This window comes from Marmota marmota, unplaced genomic scaffold (genome assembly GCF_001458135.2).
Source record: "Marmota marmota marmota unplaced genomic scaffold, marMar, whole genome shotgun sequence".
Lineage (NCBI taxonomy): Eukaryota > Metazoa > Chordata > Mammalia > Rodentia > Sciuridae > Marmota > Marmota marmota.
The window spans coordinates 21,252,275-21,279,138 of NW_026000240.1; the positions used below are offsets into that span (position 1 = coordinate 21,252,275).

Here is a 26,864-nt window from a genome sequence, read left to right on the forward strand (position 1 = left end):
TGGACTTTGTTGTCTCCTGTGTTACAAGGCCAGGCTGTGCTGTTTTCAGATCTCATTGCCCAGGATACACAACTAACTGCAGGGCTGAGCCCAGCAGGGGTGCCCAAAGCACTGGGATTAGGGCCAGTTTGGTGACCTTAGGAAGGAGATCAAAGCCCATTTCCAGGCCTGGCAGCAAGTAAGGTCCAGTAGTGGCTGAATTTTGAAAAACATTTTCATCTTGTACAGGTCAAATAATCTATTCCCCTGCCTTCAAGCAAAACTTTCATCTAAATCTTGTTTTTCTCATACACCTTTTTCTTTAAAAGAATAAGAAAATTCTTTGTCTTCCTCTAAGTGCCTCAAACTTTGCAATCACATATAATTATTGGTAAAAGTTTCCTGCTAGCCTAACACCATCCTTTTACAATTTGAAGTATTTTATTTTAGTTCATTCATGTGATGCTTTAAAAACAAAGTTCGCCATTGTTAATTCGGTAATAACTCTTCTCTGAAGATATTTCAGCATTGAAAGGTATTCTTTTATTGTTGTTGTTGTTGTTAGAGAAATAGGGCAATAGAATCTAGAACCATGAACACTATGGGTTATTTGCATCTTAGACAACTTTTTTACAGTTTGAGTCTCAGTTTCCCTGTCTGCACAATGTGAATGATAACAATGCCCACCTCTCCAGACTATTCTAACAATCAGGGGAAATTATGTTTATGAAAACTACCCAATTTAATTAAGCTAAATCCATTTCATTTCATAAAAGATTTGAGGGAATTTATACCACTACATATAACTAAGTAACAGTAACATATTTATAAAGAATTTTAGAATTCAGATAATAATAATAATAAAGGATTAATAAAGAAAACCAAGCCCAGAGAGGGTAAGGAGAATCAGGAATAAGCAAATTGAAGGGCCAATATCCTTGCTGTCATGGATCTGTAAGTGAGCTTTCTGGTAGCCAAAGAGGGCAGAAAAGAAATTATCAGTAACATTCTAAATTCTCATCATTAGAGGGGGAAAAAAATCATACTGCCTCTTCTAGTGGTACCAAGACTTCACAGGTCACTATGTTTTAAAAGACATTCCTCACTTGGAGCCCCTTGCAAAAGACACAGTGAACTATCTCAGTGTGAAGTAATTGATATTATAATTTACCAGGTTCCCACTAAACTGCTGCTGCTTACAAACAACTTTGCTTTTAAGAAGCAGCCTCTGTGTGTTTGTGTTCACCATAATGTGTCACTGCCAAGGTCATTAGGTTTCAGAAAGAGGTTTTGTCCACATGTGGGGGTAACTGGTCGGTGTCAAGTACAGGAAAGGGTGGGCTCATACCCGAAGTAACAAGCAAAGGTATTCATGCGGCTGTCAATCAACCTGGACAGAGTTGGTTTTGAATATTTTTATTAGCTCATTATACATATATGGATGACAGGAAAATGAGGGTATATGGGGTCTGAACAGACAATTTGGGAAAACAAACAAACAAAAAAAATCAGTCCTGGAGAGGATGTTGGAAAAAGGTACGCTGCATGGTTGGTAGACTGCAAATTAGTACAACCACTTTGAAAAGAACTACAGATATTCCTCAAAAGACTAGTAATGGAACCACCATGTGACTCAGTTATCCCAGTGGATAAGCATATACTAGTCATATTACTAGTTGTGTGTGTGTGTGTGTGTGTAGTTTGCTCCATTTCAATCATTAATACTTCCACTTTTCCCTCCCCTCCTGTCTCCCCATGATCCCCTTCATCTACTCTATTGCTCTTTCTTCCATTTATTTATTGTTTTTTATTGGTGCTTTATAAATACACATAAAAGTGGAATTCACTGTGATATATTCATATGTGCATGTAGCATAATTTGGTCAATGTCATTCCACAGTTCCCTCTCCCACCTCACCTTCCTTCCCCTCTATCCCTTTCTTCTACTCCACTCTTCTCCTTTCTATTTTCATAGGATCCTCTCTTTTTTTATTTTTTTACTTCCTAATTTCTCTCGAGCTTCTGCATATGAGAGGGAACATTTGATCCTTGACTTTTTTTTTATTTCACTTAGCATGATGTTCTCCAGTTCCACCCATTTATCAGAAAATGACATACCCAATTTTATTCTAATTTATGGCTGAGTGAAAACTCCATTGTGTCTATATACTATATTTTCCTTATCCATTCCTCTGTTGACAGGCACCTGGGCTGGTTCCAGAACATAGCTGAATTGTGTTTCTGTAAACATTGATATGCATGCAACACTAGAGCATGCTGATTTCATTTCTTTTGGATAAATACTGAGGAGTGGAATAGCTGGGTCATATCGTTGTTCCATTACTAGTCTTTTGAGCAATGTCCATACTGCTTCCCAAAGTGGTTGCTCTAATTTGCAGCCTACAAACCATGCCTGAGTGTACCTTTTTCCAATATCCACTCCAGGACTGGTTTTATTTTTCCAAATTGTCTGTCCAGACCCCATCTGCCCTCATTTGCCTGTCACTTACTTATTATCAGCACCACTGGTTCTGTTAGACCCCAGAATATAACCCTAATTCTTAAGAATGCATGTTTCCACTTGATTTGCATTTATTAAACTAGGTTTGCATTAACCAGGAAACTAATCTTTGTACTCATCAAAGGCTATTCTTTGTTCTTAAAAAAAAATCCTATTCTCTTCTTGTTGTTCTTCTTCTTTTTAGTTATACATGACAGTAGAATGTATTTTGACATGTCATACATACAAGGTCCTATTCTTAACTAACCAAAAGCTAAATCTTTCACAAGTAGTTATGACCATTACTGACTGTGCATGCTCAAGATCAAGAATAAACATGCATAATTACCTGTGCCTATTTGTTGAGGGCCACAGCACCTATTCTTGTTCTGCTTGTGGGAAGTGAAATAAATAAACTTTGGGATCTAAACTTGTAATATTTTTAACATAGTTCTAAGCACCTTTCATGTATTGCTTCACTTGGTTTCCAAGATACCCCCCCCCAAGTGGGTGCCATTATTGTCCTCATCTTACACATAAGGAGATTGTGCACAGAGAATGACCTGACCAAGGGCACACAGAAGGCAGAAATGAAGTCTGAGCAGACAAGTTGGCTCCAGAATTTCCACTCTTAGCAAGTGCACATCATTCATTCCCGCCCCTAATTACTGACACCACTCACGGTCAGGTCCTAATCCAGGCGTGAACAGGATTTGGCAGTTGTCATTTCAAAAGTCTTCTCTCTTGCAGAGCTTTTATTCTAATGAGGGACACTGGTGAGAAAGGTAAACAGCTATGTAGTTTAGGTTCAGAGGAGGACAACACAGAGCAGTCGAGATGGAGAATGGAGGGGAGGCTGTTGGCAAGGGAGGGTGGGCCTCTCTGAGAAGGTGGCATTTGATCAGAGAGCTGAATGATGTGCAGAAGCAGGCCATGTAAGATCTGGGGCACCAGACAGAGACCCTGGGGTCACGATGGGTTGGTGTACCCAAGAGCAGCAAGAAGGCCAGTATGGCTGGAACTGAGTAAGCATGGCGGGAGCAGATGGAGATGAAGTGGAAGACATGGACAGGAGCCAGCACCCAGGTCAAGGTGGTGAGCCTGATTTTATTCTACATGTGGTGGGCACCCTTGGCAATTTAGAGCTTGAAAATAGTAGAACTAATCCTTTGTAATATTTTGTTTTTTCTTCCCACTTCACTGTCCACTGTTACGATAAAGCTAACATTCATCATTTCTAACATAATGTCATTTTTTAGCACAGTGCTTGTTTCTCTGTGATTTTTTTCCTCATGTTAACTTCCAATTTTCTTTTGCTTCCCATAATCCCTTCATTGAAATTCTGGCTTGGGTTGTCCTCCGTGTGTGTGTGTGTGTGTGTGTGTGTGGTGTGTAAGCTTGGTGGATCAGTTCTGGTCACTGCTGCTCAAGGAAGTCAGAGCAGAGCTCAGAAAGGTCCAGTGAAAGGAAACCGAAATTGCTGAGAGGGGGGTACAGCTACCAGAGTGATGGGGATTAAAGGACCAGGATTCTCCACCAGAAAGATGAGGGCTCAAAAGGGACACAATGAAGTACCTGTCAAAATATGATGAATAAGGCAAGCAAGGATTGATTGGCCAACCCCCAGAGAACCTTCACCTAGATTACCTCTGAGACTGGGAGGCCAGATAAAGAGGCCAGATAAAGGCACTAACACTGCCTACTCAGGGCCATCCAGAGGTGCAAGGGCTACAAATATAAGCAGGTTCGGGCGGAGAAGAGATTCATTACCAGAAGGTGGGGTCAGCTGGGCCATAAAGTAAAATCCCCTTTTTCATTGCCAACATTTTTTTAAAAGTCCTAATAAATTTATAGAGAAAAGAATAATTCAGCTTACTTATCCATGCCACACATTGAACAATTATCAGAATATTGAAATTAGTGGCATTTTGATAAAAGCCAAAATGAATATTTCAGAGCAAATACTTTGGGTTTTCCTTTGCTAATGTTGAGTTATTTTGAGCTGTATTTATTTATACCTTATACATCTCAAAGCACCCCCCTACTAATTTTTCACTATATAGGACCAAATTCCATACATTTATCTTACCAGTAGATTCTACTATTCCATGTTCTAGAAAGCCGGAATAACCAAGAAGAAGAGCAAGTTAACGAAGGTGGCAGCTACACCTTAGTGAACCCTTTGTATATATTTTACATATAAGATTAAAATCACCTCATCTTTACCTTGACCAATCAAGACTACTGGAGCCTATTTTATAAAGGATGAAATTGAAGCTTAAAAGAGGAACCTTCCAAACATAACAAATCACTGATGTTTGGAGCCAGGACTAAAAGCCAAAGCTGAGTTACCCTCACAGTCCCCTTGTTACATGCCGTCCATGGGCAAATGTCCAGTCCATAACCCTGGTCTCTTCTTGTATCAGTCAGTTTAGACATCACTGAGACCAAAGACCTGACAAAAACAATTTTAGGAGAGAAAAAGTTTATTTAGGACTCACAATTTCAGAGGTCTCAGTGCATAGATGGCCAACTCCAGGGTGAGACAGAACATCATGTCAAGAGGACTTGGAGGTAGAAAGCATCTCAGGACATGGCAGAGTTCCACTTGCCAGGGACAAAATATATACCCTAAAGGCATGACCCCAGTGGCCCACCTCCTCCAGCCACACCCTACCTGCCTACAGTCACCACCCAGTTAATCCATTCAAGTGGATTAATGTGCTGATTAGGTTAAGGCTCTCATAACCCAATTGTTTCACCTCTAATTTTCTTACATTGTCTCACACACAAACTTTTGGGGGACACGTCACAGCTCAACCTTAACACCTCTCTTCCCAATAAGGTAACATTTAAGTAATCACTTTTCCTTTTACTGTCCCTGTTACTCCTGGTCAGTCTACCTTCCCAGTCCTACTGAGAAAACCAAGAGTATTCTCATCTCCATGGACTGGAGCATATTCCTGGTCCTCTACTCTGATTACCTCAATGTGGAGTCCTTCCTTTCACCCTCTACTCAGTTGAGGGCATTAGTCCATCATCTAGGATGTACCTAAAACAGTGTATTCATGCTTCATTTACAGTGGAACTGACTGTTGCCTTGCAGTAGGAGGGATCCTAATTCCATGGTCTCTCTTCTTGCTACTTCCTCCAGGCAAGGACTGAGCAGCTAGCCAGTCTAAAATTCTTGTTCATGTAGATATCTAAAGGAAGAACATTTCAGACAGTACAAAGTCCCCCAGGAAGGAATATTCCCATCCTGTGTGACAAACAGCAAAGATGCCAGTATATCGAGAGAAAGCCACAGGGAGCATTACAGCATATGAATCAAAGATGTAGGCAGAAGCCAGATTGTATCTGTTATCTGTTGCTACATCAATGCTGCATAACAAACACACAAAATCTAGGAGGCATGCAACAATAAGAAATATTTATCCCACAAGTGTGTGGAATTCGACTGCTCTAGTTTGGACTCATTTTATGTGTCATGGTCAACCAAGGATTGGCTAGTTAACTCTACCCGTGTTAGCTGGGCTTGCTCACATATCTGGAGTTGGATGGCTTTTGGCTGGTCCAGGAGAGACTTAACTGGGATGAGTTAGGAGACTGGGCTGTGTTCCACATAATTCTCATCTCCTCTAAAGATGAATGAGCAACCCTGAGCATGTCTTTCTCCTGGAAAAGACAGAGGGCAAGAATGTCAGCAAAAACAAGCAAGGTTTCTTGAGGCTCAGAACTGATACACTGGCACTCCTGCTACACTCTATTGATCAAAGAAAGTTACAAGGCCATCCCAGAAAACAGGTATATAAATAGACAAACTCCTTTTTGGCCAAAGCACTGCCAAGTTACAAGGAAAAGAATAGGGATACAGGGAGGGATGAAAAATTAGGACCTCTAAAGCAATTGATCTACCCTATAGATCAAGTGGGCTAAGGTAAAGAGTTTGGACCTTATAGTAATCTGTAAAATTTCAGTCTTTTGAAATGGATTGAAGTTTTTTTCTGACAGTTCAAATTGGTCTATCTTGGTAAACATTTTATATGTAGTTGGAAAAAAACGTGTATTCTGGCAACGGTTTGAATACCACCCCAAACAACTGCACAATATAGTTGTGATATTCAATAAGTGCAATTGTGTCCAGTGGATTCTTTTCTTTTCTTTTTAGTTTATTTACTTATAGTTGCTGATGGACCTTTATTTTATTTATTTGTTTGTTTGTTTGTTTTGTTTATATGCGGTGCTGAGAATTAAACCCAGTAGCTCACACATGCCAGGCAAGTGCTCTACCACTGAACCACAAACCCAGCCCCTTTAGTTTATTTATCATTTATTGATAACATTTCCAGCTGTAATGAGGTGTTCCTATCTCTCCTTTTTAGTCCTGTCAGATATTGCTTCATTTACTGCAACATTTTTCACAGGTTTTAGAATTGTGTTTTGATGGTGAGTTTCTTTCAACGCTTGGGAAATTGTATTCTGTTGTTTTCTAGTCTCCATTTGTTTTTCCTGATAAAAAGTCAGTAGGATTTTTGTTTTATTTCTCTGAACACAATATGACCTGTTTTTAATCTGATTTCTTTTTAAGATTTTTTCCCCTTTATCTTTAGGTTTAGAAGTTTGACTCCTACGTCAGCTTTGCTTTGCTTTGAATTTTTCCTAATTCAGATTTACTGAGTTTCTCAGGTCTCCAGGTTGATATTTAAATCAGATTTGGGGACTATTCTAGGGTGGTTTCCTTAAGCACATTTGGTTTCTATGGTCTCTCTGCTGTCCCCCTCGCGTTCCAGTTATGTCTGAGTTAGGCTACTTTATGCTAATTTCTCACATCAGTTAGACACGTTTTTCTGTTCTTTTCACCTTATTTTTCTGTGTTCTACAAATTGAAGATTGTAATTTTTATTGTTCTCTTTTCAACTTTGATACCACTTTGTTCTGCCCTTAAACCAATATAAGTAGGTTTCTCTTTCCAGATGGTACACCTTGGGGTTCTAGAATTTCTTTCTTTCTTTCTTTCTTTCTTTCTTTCTTTCTTTCTTTCTTTCTTTCTTTCTTTCTTTTTTTTAATATATAGTCCTCGTGTTTCTGAGCTCTTTAACTGTGTGCTCATTGCTTCCATCTTTCTTTTTAAATTCTTTGCATATTTTATAGCTATTTTAAAAGCCTCTGCCTGTTTATTCTGATATCTGAGTCATTTCCAGCTTTGTTTCTACAGATTGCCTTTGATTTTTTGTCTTTAGCTCATGCTTTCCCACTCTCCCCCATGTCTCATAGTTTTTTATATGCTGGGCATTATGAATTTTACATTATTGGGAATCTAGATTGTTCTATAAGGGGTGTTGGATGTTATCTGGTCAGGCAGTTAGTTTTATCAAGTTGCGGTTTTGTACTTGTTTTGACTATTTTCATTTTGCTTAATTTTAGGGCATGGGTCATTATTCTAGAACATTGTCCTTATTCCTAAAACATACTTCGTCTGAAGCCTCAAACTAAATACCTGATTTTCTATTTTGGCTGGGCTAACCTCCAATGTCTTCCAGCACAGTGTGATCTTAATCTCTCCGTTTATTTCTCAACTTCACGACAGCTGCTCTCTGCAAGGCTTTGTGGACCTCACCCTGTGCACAGGTTGGTCCACAGCCAAGGACCTGAGGGAAACATCTACACAGACGTCTGGTGCCCTGTCTGCTAGGTTCCCTTGTCTCTGAGCCACTGCCTTAAAAAATCCAGCCACTTGGGCAACATCTACACTCCCATCTCTAGATCCTCAGCTCAAAAAAAAAACCCTGCTCTTCTCTGCTTGGACCCTACTTCCTTGCACTTCAATTGGGAAAGAACCTGTAGGCAGAAAATAAAGGATAATATAGAGCTCACTCATTTGTCCCCTTTCCACAGGATCATAATCTTTTGCTGCCTGCTATCCAATACCTGAATCCCACCATGTTTAAGATGCTGCTTAGTCTACCATAGCCAGCCACTGTATATTTTGAAAGTGATTTTTGAAGCGGTTTTATAGGGTAAGAATTTGTTGTGTTTGGGTTTGCTTTCTGATGCATATAGCATATAAGACTAAATGTGAGACTCTTATCTTTACTATGATGGTTGTGTTTCTGGGAGCTGTTATTAGGAGATAGCAGGCACCTGGAGACCCAAGGTGCATTTTCCATTAGTGTGTGTGCAGGTGTATGTGAGAACTATCACACTTATTAAATCATGATGCAAATCAGGCACTAGGTAATGGAACTGCAAAGCAGGTACAGTGAGGTAGTAGGAACTTCTCTTGTCTATACTCCATAATTTTTTATCTTCAATCTTCAGTCTGTAACATCAGCATGTTGGACCCAGAATTAATTTTTACATACTTTCAAGGAAGAACACAGAAGAACACAAACAGTTTCCTTAGTGAAAATACTGTACAAATGTAAGCATTACCATTTTATTACCTTTCCCCAATTCCTATTCCATTACCTTCTATATGTAGAACTCACAATCCCAATATGTAGTCGTAAGTTTCCTATAGCTATATAGTGGCTTGAAACAATGAACATTTGTATCTCAAATTTTTTATGGATCAGGAATTTGAAAATGGCTTAGCCAACTGAAAATTCACCTTGAATAAGAATCTCAGGGTCCACTTTATGATTGCAGTCAAGATGTAAGCTAGAGTTACCATCATTGGAAGATGACTGGACCTGGAGAACCCACTTCCATGTTGGCAGGAAGCCTCAGACTCAGTGGCAATGCATGGATGTTGCCACAGAGCTGCTTGACTGTCCTCACAACATGGCAGCCAAATTCCCACAGAGCAAGTGGTACAAGAGAAATAGCAAGGAGGAAGTCACAATGCATTATAGTAGAGTAGAATGTATGTTGACACATCATACATAGATGGAGTATAACTTCTCATTCTTCTGGTTCTACATGATGTAGAATCACACAAGTCAGATAGTCACATATGCACATAGGGTAATAATGTCCAATTCATTCTAATCCAAAGTACCTCTATTCTTCCCAAGCTTCACCCCACCCCCCTTGTTGTGAATTAGTATCAGAGAAAATATTTGGCCTTTGGTTTTTTGGGATTGGCTTATTTCACTTAGCATGATATTCTCCAGCTCCATCCATTTACCGGAAAATGCCATAATTTCATTCTTCTTTAAGGCTGAGTAATACTCCATTGTGTATATATGCCATATTTTGTTTATCCATTTATCTGTTAAAGGACATCTAACTTGGTTCCATACCTTAACTATTGTGAATTGTGCTGCTATAAACATTGATGTGGCTGTATCACTGTAGTATGCTGATTTTTAATTCTTTGGATATAAACTGAGTGGGATAGCTAGGTCAAAAGGTGGTTCCATTCTAAGTTTTTTAAGGAATCTTCATACTGCTTTCCATAGTGGTTGCACCAATTTGCAGTCCCACCAGCAGAGCCACAACACTTTTATGACCTAAGTTTTGATGTGATATATTGTTACATCTGCCATATTTTATTCATTAGAAATGAATTATTAAGTACAGCCCACATTCCATATAGAGGAAAATTACCCTCTATCTTTTAAAGAGAGAAGAATCAAAGGATTTGTAGATACATGTTTTAAAACCACCATACTATTATGTTCTCCCAAACCATTCATTTTCCCTTGAATTATCTTAGATCTACTACACAAACCAAATCATCTACAGTGGGCTCTTTCTCTGTAGTTTAACCACGAGCTTAGCCCACCTAGTAGTGTAAACTATCTGTGGGATATCTAAAGATACCTGTGACATCTTAACAGTTTTATACGTGCTTGGCTGATTGTCTCCTTTATGTTCTCCTTCTTACACATGCATTTTCTGATTCTGTCTTTTTGAGAACATTTATGAATGTATGTGGATACAGGAAAGGTTAAAATATTTGTATAAAGTGCTTTCTATGTTGAACACTAAGAATCCATGACTTGACTTTTTAAGAAATTCCTCTTTGCCCTTCAATTATACTATGGTTCCTCTTCAGAATCCAGAAATTTTTCCCTTTAATGGCACAGAATCTGGTTCTCTCCATGGTAATTAGAAAATTATGGCAATGAACTTGAAATTATTATATAAACACACTCCACATTGGACGGAGATGGTAAAGTGAAAGTACTAAGGACTGCATTCCCACATCACACATACTACCCAAGTGCTTGGGAATCCAGAAGGAGCTCCTGCGGGTTTGTTATGATAGTCATTTGCCTTTGCTATCATTCGACTCAACTTTCACTGACATTAATATTAAATATGAAATCTGGAGGAATATAAAGGAAAATCTTGCCTTTCGCCCATAATCCCTTGTATCCCCTTGAGGTAACGAGCAAGCCCCATGTGATTACCTTAGAACAGGGTTTATCCAGCTCACTCAGCAAGGGCCCCCTATTTGAATACTGACAGAGGAATGTATTTACATTTGCTTCGTTCTTTTTATTAAAATTAATGCAACAAACAATCCCTTCTTGCTTCAGTGTCTGGTTTTCACAAACTTCTGGCAAGAGCCCTTAGTTTGACTGGGCACAGTAGAAAGGGGCTGGTTTTCTTTTTAATGACCCACCTCATGCTTAGCAGCCCCCAGAGAAGGAAAATTATAATGGTACTCTTTAATTTGGACTTATTTGAATCCCTGAGAGTATTTTCCCAATCGCTGGTCCCAATCTCTGGTTTAAGGGAAATAAAGAAAGATATCCAATGGCCCAGTCATTTTTAAATGTTTCCAGAAATAGAGGATAATAAAGGAGCCAGAAATCCCACATATATCAAAACTTCTGCTTCTTAGAAACATCAAGGCAAATAAAAGTTGAGATTCAACACACTTGTATCTCCAGTTTCCATTTACAGCTACAAAACAGAGTTGGTAAGTGTACTATTATTACTAAATGGAGGAAGTTTCCAGATTCCTGTTTGCCCCACCATGCACATCACTCTCCCTCTGGACTAAAGGAATCTCACAGAGAAGAAATATTGGTGATAAAGGAAAATACCACCAAGTTCCAGATTCTTCTGATCACTGCTCACATCCATTGTCCTTGAGGTGTGAGCTGATCTCTACTTCAGAATAATCCAGATAGATTGAAGCCACCTGCTGTCCTCTGCCCATCTGGACCCACCCGGGGACCTGCTCTCTGTGCTGCCTCATCAGATAGCTTCCTTGTCCACAGGGCTGCAAAGCTTGGCCTTCCTTTGGCACATTTATCTTCAACCCCCAGTGCACAAGCTGTGTACACACTAGACTAACTCATTTATTTCTACTCATTTATTGATGGCCTTTCATAACCAAGTTATTAAGTCATCAATAACTTCAGAGAAATAAATGAATGGATCCAGAACTGGGCCAACAGATATTTAAGACATACACTGAAAATTTTAACTAGGATCAGCAGAAAAGTCAACACTGGGTCATCAGTGAAATTTCCCCCACCGGAGAGAAAGCTCTTTCTCGATCTTGTGTTCTAATAGGAACCCAGTATATTTCTTTACAAAGTAGTGAAATGAAGGACTTCTCCAGTCACCCAAGTAAAGATGTGAGGGTACATGGCTGTTCCATCTCAGTCTCTAAGAGCACAGCACTATCCTGACCTCATCTCCCTGAGAACTTAGACTTTTGCCCCACTTTGAGCCCTGCTGACACCTGAAGCTCCATTTAGAGGGGAGGAATCTTGGCTGCTGAGAGGCATGACAGGTTTGCTTGGAAAGCTTTGCACTCCCCAGGTGCCTCGGTTTCGTCATCTGTAAAACAGGAATAATAACAGAACATCCTTTACGATATTATTGTGAGAATCTGAAGAGTTAACATACCCAGATCACTTAGAATACCACCTGGCTAATGGTAAGGATTCAGGAAGTGTTACCTCGTCCAGCACGGTGGCACACAGCAATCCCATCACACCAGTGATCCCAGAGACTCAGGGGGCCAAGACAGGAGGATTGCAAATTCTAGGCCAGCCTGGTCAACTTAGCAAGACCTTGTCTCAAAATTTAAAAAAATAAAAGGAGCTTGATATATGGCTCGGTGGTAGAGTACCCCTGGGTTCAATCCACAGTACTAGAAAAAAAATTATAAATAAATGAATATATATATATACACACAAACATACACACATACATAATATTTTATATATAGTACATACACACACACACATATATATATATATACTGTGTGTATATATAAATATAAATATTTATAGTATTTCCATATGATTTTAGGAAGTTAGAGACCAACCCAATTTTCTCAATTCATTTTACGGACAAGAAAACTGCAGCCCTGTGAGTTTAGTCAGCTGATTAAAAATGCCTGTGCTTTCCAACATTTAAAACCTGAGTGAGATGCTGCAGAAAAGACATCGTCTTTGGACGCCAGAGGTTCTAGACTGCAATTCCAGCTCTGTTACCTTTATCCGTATGACTTGGAGCTGACTTCTCTTCTTTCAGGCTTCTCCTGTGCAAGTAGTGCTAACACACCCCACCTTGACAGGTTGCGGTGAGAACTGAAAAGTAATGAATGAAAAAATTAGTGGCTGGATAATGTCCCTAGCTTGCTAGCTAGTGTTGATGAGCGTTCAATAGCTGGAGACTGCATTATTGTCCATGTCACTCAGCTGAGCAACTGCAGGGGGCGGTGCTAGAATGCGGGGCTCCTGACTGCCAGGAGACTTCACCGCTCAGCACCCTCCTTACAGAAAAACAAACAAAAAGGAAATTTGCTGGCACTCCTTTTTATCAGTTTTATTCAAATCTTGCATCTTGTCGTCAGTAGACATTATCAGCTGTCAAAAAATCACCCTTGCCTGTTGATAAACAACACTCTATAAGTCCTTATTTGTCTTAAACAAAAGAAAAAATAGGCGGGGGTGGGGGGGGGTTGGGAATAGTTCCCACTGTCATCCCAGCGCTTTTCTAACTAGTTTGGTTCACTGCGAGCAGATTTGTTCTGCCAGTGGCTGAAATTCAACATGCAGTTGGGGGATGGTGGCCCAGAAATAAGTTACAGATGTTGCAAGATGATGAAGAAAATCTCTGTGCAGCAGTCATTTTGCAAATTCGACACCTTTGGTGGGAAAGAAATAGAGATAGGTGCAGGGAAAGAGGAAGGGATATCCAGACAAAGGGGTTTCCTTTTGGGGGGAAATATGAATGCATTCTAACTTTAGATAGGAAGGCATGGCATTTTAGCTCTATCAGAATTTTAAAAAATAATAAGACTAATAATTGGTGTCCCACAGTAAGAAATGGAAACATGGAATTGATTTCATGTCCAAGTAAGTTTGAGAAAAACTTCCCTCTTGAAAATTTATGATGCTCATTTAACAATTAAAGACTCTGAGAAGTTCTGGGTCTGAAAATGCTGTTTAACACTATCCAACTCGTCCTTCCCTGAGTGATTGGCACAGCATTTCCATCAGTATCGTGAACAGTGAGTGGCATACTAGGGAACACCATTTGGGAAACAACAAAATTTGAAGAACCAGAGGTTTTCACCCATGAGAAGAGCAATGAAAAGTTGGAATTTTAATTTCTCTGTGAGTCTCTGCTGCAACCATTTTAGACAAAGGATAAATGGCCGGCTAAAAATAGACCCCGCTTTACTTTCTCATATTCCCATTTCATTTGTGAGAGATGGACCACAGCATCTGCTGGTACACATGTTTCAGAGGACAGAATACAGCCCTTTATGTTCAGCTATTTATCATCAACTGATATTGGAACTGGCTGGGAAAAAGCCAAAATAAAAAAAAATAAAGTAAAATAAATTGAAAGCAAATCAGCCTGGCTTGTGGAAGAGCTGCCTTTGGTGCAGCCAATGGGCTTCCATTGTCTTCCATGTATCAAGTCCTCAGAAGAATGGCCACCTGGGAACGGGGCTAACTCATGGTATGATTTGGGGATAAAAATTGGGGGTCTAGAAAAAGCAAAAATTCACATTAAGATACAAGGACTTTTAACAGCAGAGATCATTATAATTGGAATCTGTGGGAATTCCCTTTTCTGAATATGCTACTGAACATTCTCCCCCAGACTGAAATTTTTTATCATCTCTCTCTAAAGTTCACAGAATTTTTTCACCTTCTTTCCACTTTCTCACATTTTCGTCTTCCACGCTTATGTGAACACCATCACATATTTTCGCTTTCTCTTTTGTCATTAATTCTCTTTTCCTCTTCCCTTCTTTACAGCCCTTGTGGAAGGGAGAAGGGACACACACATTCAGTTCTCACAGCAGCCCCCCCTCTCCCCCCCCCCTCATCAGGACTATCTCTTTGAAAACTCTTCATCACCTAAACAGCAAGATATCAAATATCAGCCCTTGGTAGTGATCTGTCAAAAGGAAAATGAGTGGAAACTTGTGGAACAATTATTAGACTGTTATCATTTCTTTAGCCTTGACCTTTCAGTAATCCATAAATAAATGCCACTCGTTCCAAATTTGATAAAAGTAAACAGCAAAATTCCCATAATGGCCATCTGACAGAAATGTCATTTTTATTGAAGTCAAAAAAGTGGCATTTCTTACCTCTTTAATAAAATTAGGATTATTAAGAGAAGTAAATGTTGAATCATCCCAGAAGTCTCATCCACACAGCAAGATCTATGAGCTAATTTGCTTGGCAGAATCTCCATCATTTAAGAAAAAATGCTTATACTTACAAAGGTTTTTTTTTTTAATATGGTTAAATTTAATTTAGTTGGACATGTATTTTTATATTAAAATATATTTGACTATCCAATGCCTTTTTCTATGGTCTCTCTCTCTCTCTCCAGGGAGCAAATAACTTGGATAAAAATGTGACAAAGACGGAGAGCGCTCGGCTCTTCAGGATGTGGTATGGCTTCGACCACAAGTATCCTTTAGTAGTGGGGACCTAACAGATCCTGCCTCATGGCAGGGGATGACTCTGAGCGCTTGTCATCTAGGTATGCGCTCCTGCTCCTCCAGAAACACCGAAAGGTAAAGCAAATCCACAGCCCAACTTATAAAAAAAGAATGATTTTTTTAAAAGTATAGCTCATACCTAAGTGTTACATGGAGCTAACGTGAAATCTCTGCGTCACATGTATTTGATGTTTTGGTGGCAATCTGATATTTTCTAATGCCAGATGATGACATCGTATGTATGGTCCTAAAGAATCTATTTTACTGTTCTTTGTAAAGATCTTACTTCTGATCAAGTCACCCAAGGGGACCTGCTTGGTGGATGGCATTGTAAGGAGCCATCTCAGCAGCCTGTGGCCCAGGTGACCTGGAGCTCTTCCTGCACCCTCTCTGAGGAGCCCATTTGTGAACTTTTGTTTCAGGTGAAAAAAAAAATGAAGGGATAGGAGTGAGGAGACTGGGTTGGTTCATCATAGTGTAAAATGGCATTTTCCCTCCAGGCTCACTTGAGTAAGCTTTTTCTAGTAACGGGCAATTTTAAAATTCTAGCAATCAGTGTAAACATAGGAGCTCAGATACACCTTGTCATGTGGTTTCAAAGCTGAGAAGTCAGCCCTGAAGTGCTTTGCCATTGTGAGTTGCAGTAAGCCGTCCATCTCTAATCCCAGGCAAAAGCACAGGGAAGAAAGGAAAGAATTACACTGTGAATTGAATGTGTTGAGTCTTTGTAGCTCGTTTTCCTCAAGGTCATAAGTCCTTCTCCTTTCAGTGAGAAAAATGTCAGTCACTAGGTGATTTTAAGCCCCTAAGCAATGATTAAAGCCACAAGGAATCAGTGGGAGAGGAAGAATTAAGAACAGGAAAAAAGAAATACAAAGAACTAGTGAAGAACAAGAGGTTAAAATGCAAAGGGGAAATAAGGCAAAAAAAATATATAGGAAATTCACATTTGAAAGAAAAGCAAGTTAGAAGGAATAACTGTGGAAAATAGAAAAAAAAATAAGACAGAAGGGAAGAGAAGCCATTTGAAGGGATAAGCAAAAGTAAAACAATGTGAGAATCAGAAAGTAACTCTGCCAAAAGAGAGTGTTCCAGGAATTACAAATTGGTGATGTGGAGGGAGAGGGCTTTTGAGGTGACAGCTCTGTTGTCCCCGGCGAGATATCTTAGCTCCCTCAGTCTGAAGCTTTTGTGGCCAGGGTGAGTTACCACCATCTGAGAAGCAGTGCAGGTTGGCCATCAACTAGCTCTTGCAAGTTCTGCTCTCATTACCTACCGGAAGCCTTTCTGGTCTTCCCAAGGGAAGCTAGTTCTTAGCAGGTTATTGCTGGCTTATGGTCTTAGGTTGATTTATTTTCTAGAAGTGGGATTTGCCCCTGCCATTTCTTATAAGTATCTGATAGCCAAATTTGTAGGAAGCTATTCTTACATTCTTTGACTGAAGAGTACACATAATGAGATATACAATAAGAAAATGGTGCATTGGAAATGTGCTAAAAGATTTTTTTTTCCCAAACTCTGAAAGTGCCTCAAGGAAAGCTTTAGAATGAAGAAAAGGAATAAAGCAGAAAAAATTAACTTGGAGACAGAAAATGAAAGTTGGAACCTACCCAAATCTTTAGCTCAGAGCAGTGACACTAAATTCAGATGATATCATAGTTTTGAGTCTCACTTTTCAACAGGGGTTTATTTCCATACAATTATGGACAGACTAGCAGAAATGAAAGCAGATTTATACTCCCTGTAATACCTCTTCGTGTGGCAATTTGTCTTCCTGGGCATTCATTCTAGAAATTGCGGTTGCTGCCATCACCATGCAAATGTATTTTCACTTAGACAGCAGAGTTTTTGTGTCCTACTTATCCTCTGAGTGTCTACATAGAGAACAGCAAATCAACCAGTCTGAACTCCACGATCTCTTGATGAATGTGTTTTTGGAGACAAATTGTCCACTTGACATTTAATGTTCATTCTAGGTTCACCTAGAACCCAAGCAATGTGCACCATGAACCTCAGGCTATGCCAGCCATTGTCAGTAGATGGGTGATCCCTCATCCCAGGGTCAGGTTGCCCAGATGGACCAAATAGAAATTTTCAGGAAGCTGAAAGCAATGGACTATGCACTTTAGAGCTACTCAGGCTTTATTTTAGTAAACTCATTTCATGCCAATAAGGCATAAAGAAGTATTGACCAAATAAAGAAAGAAGAAGAAATAGGGCTTCAAACACACCTGTATCAGCCAGGGTCCTCCAGAGAAATGGAAACAGGAAAAATAATTTACATATGCATGTATATACATATATATATATATACATATAGATTTATTTCAAGGAATTGGCTGATACAGTTGTGGCAGCTAACAGCTGCAAAAGTTGAAGGCCAGACTCTTGGTCCAGAAGCTCAGGCAGGAGCCGTTACTGCAATCTTGAGGAGGAATTCCTCCTTCCTAGGGAAAGCAGTGTTGCTCTTAAGACTCTGTGGCTGATGGCATAAGCCCATGCACATTGTTGAAGACAATCTCCTTTACTTAGAACCAAGTGACTGCAAATGTTCTGCACATCTCCAAAATGTCTTCAGCAGCACACATAAATTGGGGTTTATGTGTAACTGAGAACTCTAATCAAGCTGACATATAATACTAGTCCTCACAGCACCCAATGCACATTCAGTAGATACCAATATTTCAGACCCAAGGATAAAAATACCTTCTTAATTATATCATTATTATCAATAAAACAAACCATTGGGGCTCACTCAGTTTTTGTCTTATTTTTTTATAGCATGAGTAATTCACATATTAACATAAAAATTTTCCAAAAACTACAGGGGAAAAAAATCATACAAATTAATATTCACTAAGAATGAGCAACGGTCAAGCACTGGGTTAAGTGCCTTTGCATTTGGAGTTTGATCTCACCTCCCAGCAAGGCAGGAGGTTGGGAGAGTCGGGAGGGTATAAGGCAGCACAAATGGCCCGCTGATTAGATAGATTGGTCTCTGTGCAAATCTGGGCTTCCCTGTTTAAGAGCCTTGTTAGAAACCTACAGTGCCAAAATGGATGATTAATTAAGATCGCATAATGATTCATTGTGGGCAGCAGTTTTGAATATGGCAGTACAAAGAAGAAATCAAGAGGTGGGGGAGGAGAAGGAAAACATGTCACCAGGCACACGGGGCTGTGTCATCTCTATAACCATTCTTTTTTCTTTATTTCATTCTTCAGCTATCCTCTTCTTGGTGGAAAAACTAAACTCCCAGATAACTTAATGAACTTTCTGAACTTTCCACAGTGAATGAGATTCATTTCCATAGTCCAAGTCCAGGCCTGTGTCACTCCAAAGTCCCTGAGTATACTAAAATGAACTTCACTGTTCACAACTCTGTGTCCACGGTATCTCCTACTCTAACTGTAAATCCTCGTATCTCAGTATGTTCATGAAATCTCCATGAATAATTATGATTTCTTCTATTCTGTTGTGCAGCACTCATTTTTCAAACATTGGTTGGCAACGTATGGGGTGAAAATAAGGTTAGGGGTCTTTGCTGGCCACCCAGCAGGCACCCTCATGAAGGAGTCCCCGAGTCCTCCACTTCTCAGGGGTAAAAATGTACGAGAAAGAATCTAAGCGTGGCTCTGTTTCCTAAGAGATGAACTCAAGCTAGCCAAGCTCAAAGGAGGCAACGGTATAAACCAGACGCCAAGTTCTTAATTCATCACATCCCCCAGGAGGAGAAATATCCTTTTCCAGCAATGAAAAGGCTCAAGTTACAACTAGTCCCTCAGGTCCACCCTTGCCTGCTCTTGCTCCTGGCTCACTCAGCTCTAGCTACCCTGTCCTTCCACAGACATAGCAGGCACTGAATCTGCTTCCGGGCCTTAGCACTGACTCTTCCTTCAGATAGTCAATACCTTTGGCTTTCCCCTCTTTCCTTCAGCTTGTCCCTGAGACCCTCCTGGCTCCATATTTAAATCAGCAGTCTTACCAAGAGCACTCTCTCAGTACTTCCCTGTTTAATTTAATTTTATTTTTTTCCACTTATCGCCACCTGACACAGAATGGATTTAGTTTCAAATGTCTTCTCTAAGCACCTATTTAGGATATATGCTTTCTGGGGGGCAGAGATTTGGGTCTATTTTTGTCCTCAGGGTACTTAGCAAGGAGTGAATACTCAATAAATATCTGTTGAATGAAAGAATGAATCCATCAGGCAAGCAAGAAAATGAACCATATTTTCTATCCAGGGCCCCCTTCATTTCAGATATTGATGGAGCAGAAATGCCAATTCATTATCCAAAGGTTACTAAATGAGTCTGAAGGCAGAGCAAGACCAAGTGTGGATAATCTGAGTGTTTCCATTCAAGCTGCCCCGAAAGCACCCCCACGCATGGCCCAGCCTCAGTATCTCTCTCCTTAGACAGGGACGGCCACTCTCAGCAGACTTGGTCCCAGTTTCTTCAACTGACCTCCTTCCTCTGTACATTCATGCTAGAGGGGAAAGGAAATGTTTATTTTCATCAATCTGCTTAATACATCCATGGGAATTCTGTAGATTTAATTCAGTAGTAAGCTTGATCAACAATGCTCCCAGGTGTTCACCATTTCAAGGCTAGGTTTCCAATTAAAGTACTATCATTACTGACTTCATATAAATGAAAATTTTTTTAAGAAGGCACAAAGCAGTCTGACCTCTTAAACGAAAACAGAAATGGCCAAAACGTTAGTCCTAGTAACTTAGGTGTCATTAGTGCAATGATCTGGTATTCAAGCCTGGCTCTGGATGAGAAGCTACTCCTCTGTGTGGATGACTTTGAATATAGCTCCTCTCACCAAATCATGTGTTGATTTTATCAGCACCAAACTCAAAACTTTAGAGTCCCCTATCCTATCCTCCCCACTCACAATATCATATAATGAAGAGCTTAGAAGCTAAAAGTGATGGCTCCTTATTCATATTTTAAGATAAAGTTATTTTGCTTAGGTTTCTCCTGCTGCAATAGGTATGAGAATCTCATGTTACCTTATTCACAGGTGACTGTGATCCCACCATATGGTCTGCCTCCTGGAGTCTCTTTCTATTCTATCATTTATCATCTCTGGTCATAAGTGTGTATGTATACTAGTGCTGTAAGAGTGAACGGCCCAGGATAAAAATGACATTTTCCAAAATAAAAAACGCAGCCTAAAATCATTTTTAGCACTTCCTCTGTGCCAGCAATAAAAACTTAGGTGATTGCCAACATGTTACCCAAGTGCAAAGATTGCTCAGAGATAACAATAGATTGGCATGTCGACGCAGTGATGGCGAATGAAGATCCCAGTAAAGTCTTCATTCCACAGAGTGAGGGCCCTTGGAAAGATATATGGGTACCTGGGCTCTTGCATATTCCATTTTGGCAGGAAAAGTGGTAGGCATCAGACCCCCTCCTATAGTGACAGGTGGCAGTTGTACTCCAGGAAAAGTTGGCAGAAATCTCAGGATCGATCATTCAGAACAGTACGTGGAACCATGTATTTAGTGTATTTAAATGTGATGGTATTTTATAATTTTAACCAAAGAAACAAAAACATTTTTTTTTAAACTTGACAGAATTCCTTATATGCCACACAGTTACACTGGTGTTAAATTGTAGGTATGAATACTGTGAGCAGCAGTTTCCATTTTAAATGATGGTTCCTGAGTTGCAGTTTTTCCATATCCTGACAAGTTGAAGCATCCATGAATTATTTATTGGGGTGGCTCCACAGCCTTGTGAGTGACTTGAGTTTACCTCACAGAGATCTCTCAGAGGAACGTAGAATGTTAGTTCTGCGATCCCTGTTTTATAAATGAGGCAAGGAGCCTCAAGGAAGGAAAAGATGAATCCGAGGATGAACTTGGAGACAGCATTCATCATCAACAGAAGACCAGGCCACACCCACCTGAGGAATCCCAGCATTACAGTCCCACCCTGGTGCCTGTGGTCCGCCCACAAGTTCCAGCAGCATCGGTATGTGTGTGATGCTGTGACTGCAAGTGTGCCTGGCATGTAATTAGCAGCTTTAAACTATAGCTTCTTCTGTCACTCACCAAAAGCTTCACCAATCTGGGAATGAGGTGTGTTTTTCGTTCATCAGTCAGCAGGAGAAGGCAGTAGAGGATATAAGGAATCCTTTTTTCGATGGATACTTTAATAAGTGGCTACTATGTGCCAGGCAATATACTAGGTCCTAAGACCCAGCAGCAAACAAAGTAGGCATGCTCACCTTCATGAAGTCTTGCTTTCTGCTTCATTAAAAGGAGTTATGGCCCCAGAGCCCTCCGAAATCACAGGAAAGGAAGACTCTGACATCACCAGAACTAAATGGGAGACAGATCCTTTTTTAGTGCATTATAGTTAGACATAATAGTGGGGTTCATCTTGACATACACATAAATGCAAATAACATACTTTTGTACATTTCAATCCCCAGCACTATATTCCTCCTCCCTCCCCAGGGTCCCCTTTCTCTACTCTATTGGTCTTCCTTCTGCTTGTCTATTTTTTAATTGGTGCATTGTGGTCATAGGCAAAATTGGAATGCATGGTGATATATTCATACATGCACATTCACTGACAGATTCTTGACGGGAGCAGTACATTAACGTCAACCGTAGCCCTCACTTGCAAAACATAACCAGATAACTGCCGAGTGGTTTTAGACAGCACCAAAATTTCAAAATATTTGAGACAAAAGAAATCAGCTTTCTAAAGGTTCTCTCTAAATATATCCCCAGATGGCACCCCCACTAGAGTACACCCACAACCTGGTCACGGGCCCCTCGTGTCTGGGACAGCAGTTCACCTGATTATCACTGGGGACTAAGGCTAGTCTTGGTCATCCTCATCTTCACAGGTGCTGCTGTTGAATGATCTGGCAGACAGCTCTTGACTTAGCACCAAAGTGAAGTGAAATTAAAACTCCCTGAACCAGCCTCCTAGTTCTCATGCTCTTTTGGTGGGAGGCAACAGAAAGGAATTTGAACAGTACCTGGTAACCGGGGCTATCTTTTGTTCAAGTCATCACTTGGATCTCCCACAGTTTCTTCTCCCATATAATGGGAATAATCCACACTATCCTCTGCTTGGGCTGAGTCCATCTGAAAAATTAACTACTTATTATGATGGCTTCCTACTGATGCTAACTCATTCATTGAAACACCCAAAGAGTGCAGTTTTCTCAAGATCCTGTGGCCTAAATACATTGTGATACTTGATAGTTGGAATAAAACTCTCCTGGAGACCCAAGAGGGAATGCAAGTGGGATTGTGTGGGCTGCCTAAGCAAGATGGACCCCCCACACTGTGATAGTAAAACATGGAGGGTGCCAGGATGCTGAGTTTTCTGCAATGATTCTAGGATCCTGCATGAGCTATAGCTTCCCTGCATTATTTTGCCCTCTCCTTGTAAAAATTTTAATGATATTCCTCTTACATGAGAATGTGCTCTCATTTCAACTTCACTTTCAGTAAACAAAATGAAAACTCGAGATTTATATAAACAAGAAATCAGAAAGTAACTCCTCCCCTTGTAGCAAATGGATTCACTGAATGAATTCCTTTAAGTCAAATTCCCAAAACCCTGAGTACTGTACTACACTTTCTTAACTCATTCGTTGATTTGTGCATGGATTGACCATGTGCTTATTGAAACCTCCCACATGTGTGGTTCACCATCCTGGGCACCAGGGATAATACGGTCATGGGCCAATTTCTAAAGATCTTGCCTTTCACTATGATTCTGGCTCTGAATTTCTGATTTACAGATGTCTTTTCAGGAACAAAGCTATGGAATAGAGAGACACTTAGACAATCCACTGTTGATTTTTATCAAATGGAAGAAGTATATGGCTTAGTGGTCGGTTGTTACTGATTGGTTATTGTGACCTGTCCAGTACTGGTTGTGCAATTTTAAGAAAATTATTTATCTTCCTTCTGAAAAATGGGGATAGTAGAAGTTCCTACCTCAGTGGACTCTTTTGATGATTAAATGAATCTACCCAAATCTCAATAAATGTTACTATTATGACCTATTGACAGCCACATCTCCTCAAGAGAGGCACCATGTAATCACCATGTAATCATTCATCATGTTTTATTACCTGTGAGCGATCCCACTTTCCATTTTGGTACATTCTAGAATTAATTTTTCATTGCAGCCACTGGATTTTAATACCATCAGAACATCTTCAGTCTCCATAAGCAAAAGGCCTCATGCTGGCTGTGGGTCAGACTCTATTCTTCTTATTTGATCTCCAGCAAATGGCTGTAGTTAAGTTAAGCTGGACTTTTTGTGTCCTTTGTCCTGCACATACAGTTGTTTCGTTTATGATTTTTCTAAGTTAGAGTCCATCATCCCATAGTTATTTTTCTGAAAATTACACCGAAGATAGCAATTTGGGCTTGATGGAGAAGAGCAGCAATTTTTCTGTTCCACAATGGAAGCAACACAATCCTTTGATGATAATTATTCCTCTTCTGCCTTCTTGCGATAAAGGAAATCTTTCAATTGTACCTTCCAGGTGAAGCTGTGGTGTTTTGTCATTAGCAATGTGATGTTACATTGGAGATTTCGAGGTCAGTAATGAATCATTTTATTAGGAAAAAAAAATGAGAGGGGGAAAAAAATGTCAAGACTTACAAAAATGTGCGTGCTGCCTTCATGTTGCCTATATTGGATTTAGTTTTAATATTTCTTCCACATGGGAAAAGAGAGTATTTAGCATAAATTTTCTTTAATTGTTATATAGTCACTTCCCAACTGTAGCCGCCAAGGTGTTTTCAGGCTGCCAACCAATTCATGAGCACCTAGGAGCACATTATCAACATGGACCCTGGCTGTGGCTTCACGTATTTTCACCTGACAGTGAGACAGGGTCCTGGGTCTTTCTGGGGACTGCAGCTCCTCAGCGCTTGTCTGCATGTGAAGCTGTGGTTGACAACACACAAAGCACCCTGGGCAGGCATGGCCCTGCCTTAATTAAGGTTTCCTTCACAGGGAAGATGGTGATGATATATTCTCAATGTGTGTCCAACCACCTCATAAATAAAAGCGGGCAAAGAGATAAGCACCATGATGGTTATGGAAGAAGAGCTAGCTGCAGAAATAAAGAGTCTTCTTGCAGTCAAGTGGGAAAAGGTCCATGGAGGAATTGGGACTTCCTAACATGAAATTCAATAATGAGAAGGGAGGAAGAGCATTCTGAGCAGAGGGAAGAACATGGGGGAAGTTCCTGTGATAAGTGTGGCTTGAATGGATGACAGAGCACCTGAATAAATCTGCCTGAAAGGTACAGAATTGCAAGAAAGAGAAGAGAGGGGGCTCTCTAGGGACCGTGGATAAGCCCTCAAAACAAAGCAGGAAGCTCTTATTCCCAAACACCTGACATCATTGGAATTCTCTCCTGTTGGTATTAATTTCATATTTTTGTTGGATGCTAAAGATAGAATGGTGTGTCACAGGCTCAAGTGTCACTTAAAGTTTCCTTTCTGTCACAAATCTGATTCATCCCTGTGACAGTCACTTATCAGGTACTATATATGACATAATTCCAAAACTGGGTCTAGTTTTAATCTCCCTCAGTAAAAAACAATAATCTTTTATTCTCATTTTATTCGGTTGTTTTAAATGAACTCGGTTATAATACTTTTTCCCTAGAAAAACTTATGTCTTCTACCTCCTTCTGAAGCCAGAGAGGTAAATAAGAAATGTTATCTGCCCCCAAGATGCTAGCTAGCATCCTGGTAAGGTAGCCACACCAGCCACCAATGCACTGTGAACTTCAGTACAGTTCTAAGCAAAGAGGACTGTCAGCCCATTCATGCTGATGCCACAGAATACTTCAGCAGAAATTTGTTTTACACAGTTCTAAAAGCTGAGAAGCCCAAGATCAGGGTGCCAACAAGTATGGTGTCTGGTAAGATCCTGATTCCCCAGGTTCACAGAAGCAACTTGTTGCTGAATCCTCATGTAGCAGAAGGAGCAAACCAGTTCCCTTCGGCCCCTTTCACGAGGGCACTAATCCCATTCAAGAGGCACGAGTCCTCCAAACCTGATCACCTCCCAGGAGCCCCACTTAGTGCCATCACCTTAGAGGTTAGATTCCAGCATTTGAATTTGGGGGACAGGGTCATTCAGACCACAGCAAGAGTGATGGATGCCAGAGAGGGGTACAGACTACTAAGCAGCTCTAGGGGATCTAGGGGACCATCCAGAATTTGGAACTGAGCAACAGAGTCAGAATCCCTAAGGGCTGGGGTGACAGTGTGAGGAGGGACTTTTAAGCACAAGCAGGATGAGGGACATTTGGAAAATGGCCAGAGATTCATTGCAACTGGTGGGAAGTGAAACTGGGGAGTTTTCATACGAGCAGATTGTCACAACTGTCATGGTCCCACCTGTCAAGGCCAAGAGGATGGATTCTGTTCTTGACAGCAGGAGACCAATGCAGGGCTGTAGGCGCAGAGTCACTCAGTGTGGTTTGTTATAATGAAGAGGCCCAGTGACTGGGCAGACAGTGATGTGACAGAGAGAACGATGAACTGAAAACCATCCATGACAGACAGTTGCTCCTGAAAACACCGACTAGAATGTTCTCATTCTACTTTGAAGGATATTTTGGACCCGTTCAACATGTGTCCCCAAATATAAATGCGTTAAAATGTAAAAGTATCACTTCACTTAGAGGTTGAGTCTTCTTAAATTTCCACCAATGAAAAGAATCCAGTGGCATAATTATTAGGGTCGGGGTCTACCAGGACGCTTCCCATTTGCCTCTCAGCTTATCTTCTGGTATTTCATTAGCCATCCACAGTCAGAAACTGGAGTGTTTCTGACAGAGGTTTTAACTAAATATAACAGAAAATGTTTGAATTAAAATTCACTTTCAAAGAAGAGGCTGTGTTTTGTTCTCAAACTGGTAAACTAGATCTCACCAGCCCTCAAGAGGCAGCCTCCTGCCAAGAGGAGCTGGCGCTGTGGGCTTTTAAATGTAGGGGAAGAAACACAGGAGAGCTGACCTCTTCCCAGAGGAAACAGACACATCCTGAAACCTCTGCCTTTGACATCCCTTGAAGCCATTTCCTTGGAATTCCTTGAAATCCACCCATGCGTTGGGTTCCACTGACCTGTTGCCAGTAAACATGGCCAGAACTGATTTCTAGCTCAGACAGGATGCCAAGCAGATCTACTCCTGACCCTCAAATGTATGCTCCAGAGCAAGAACAGGAAAGATGGTAGCAGCTTTGTCCCTTTGCTGGCTACTTATTCCCCTAGTGCCTGCAAACACCTCTTCCCACACTCCTTACGATGACCTTGACGGCTTGGGTTACAGGTGCCCATCCCTTTGCCTTTTCTTCCCCTGCCTCATGGAGACCAAGAACCTTGCTGAGCACCCCCAAGGGCAGCATGCCAGCATCATCCACAAGAGGTGGGTGACCGAGGCTGGCTGTACACACTGTAGGCTCTGGGCTCCCAA

The 26,864-nt window shown here is 40.5% G+C and overlaps 1 protein-coding gene across 2 annotated transcripts in view; it reads left to right on the plus strand.

Moving 5' to 3' along the window:
• The window catches only part of Slc9a9 (solute carrier family 9 member A9), a 536,631-nt gene that overhangs the window by 425,407 nt on the left and 84,360 nt on the right, over positions 1–26,864 (plus strand). Inside the window, exon 14 of one of the 2 annotated variants that reach the window (XR_007344170.1) lies at positions 15,257–15,443. Coding sequence is in view for 1 of the 2 variants with exons in the window: in XM_048794390.1 (XP_048650347.1) it covers positions 15,257–15,336 (80 nt within the window). In the remaining variant the exon portion in view is untranslated. The remainder of the gene's footprint in view (positions 1–15,256; positions 15,444–26,864) is intronic. The other variant, XM_048794390.1, reaches the window with a different exon arrangement.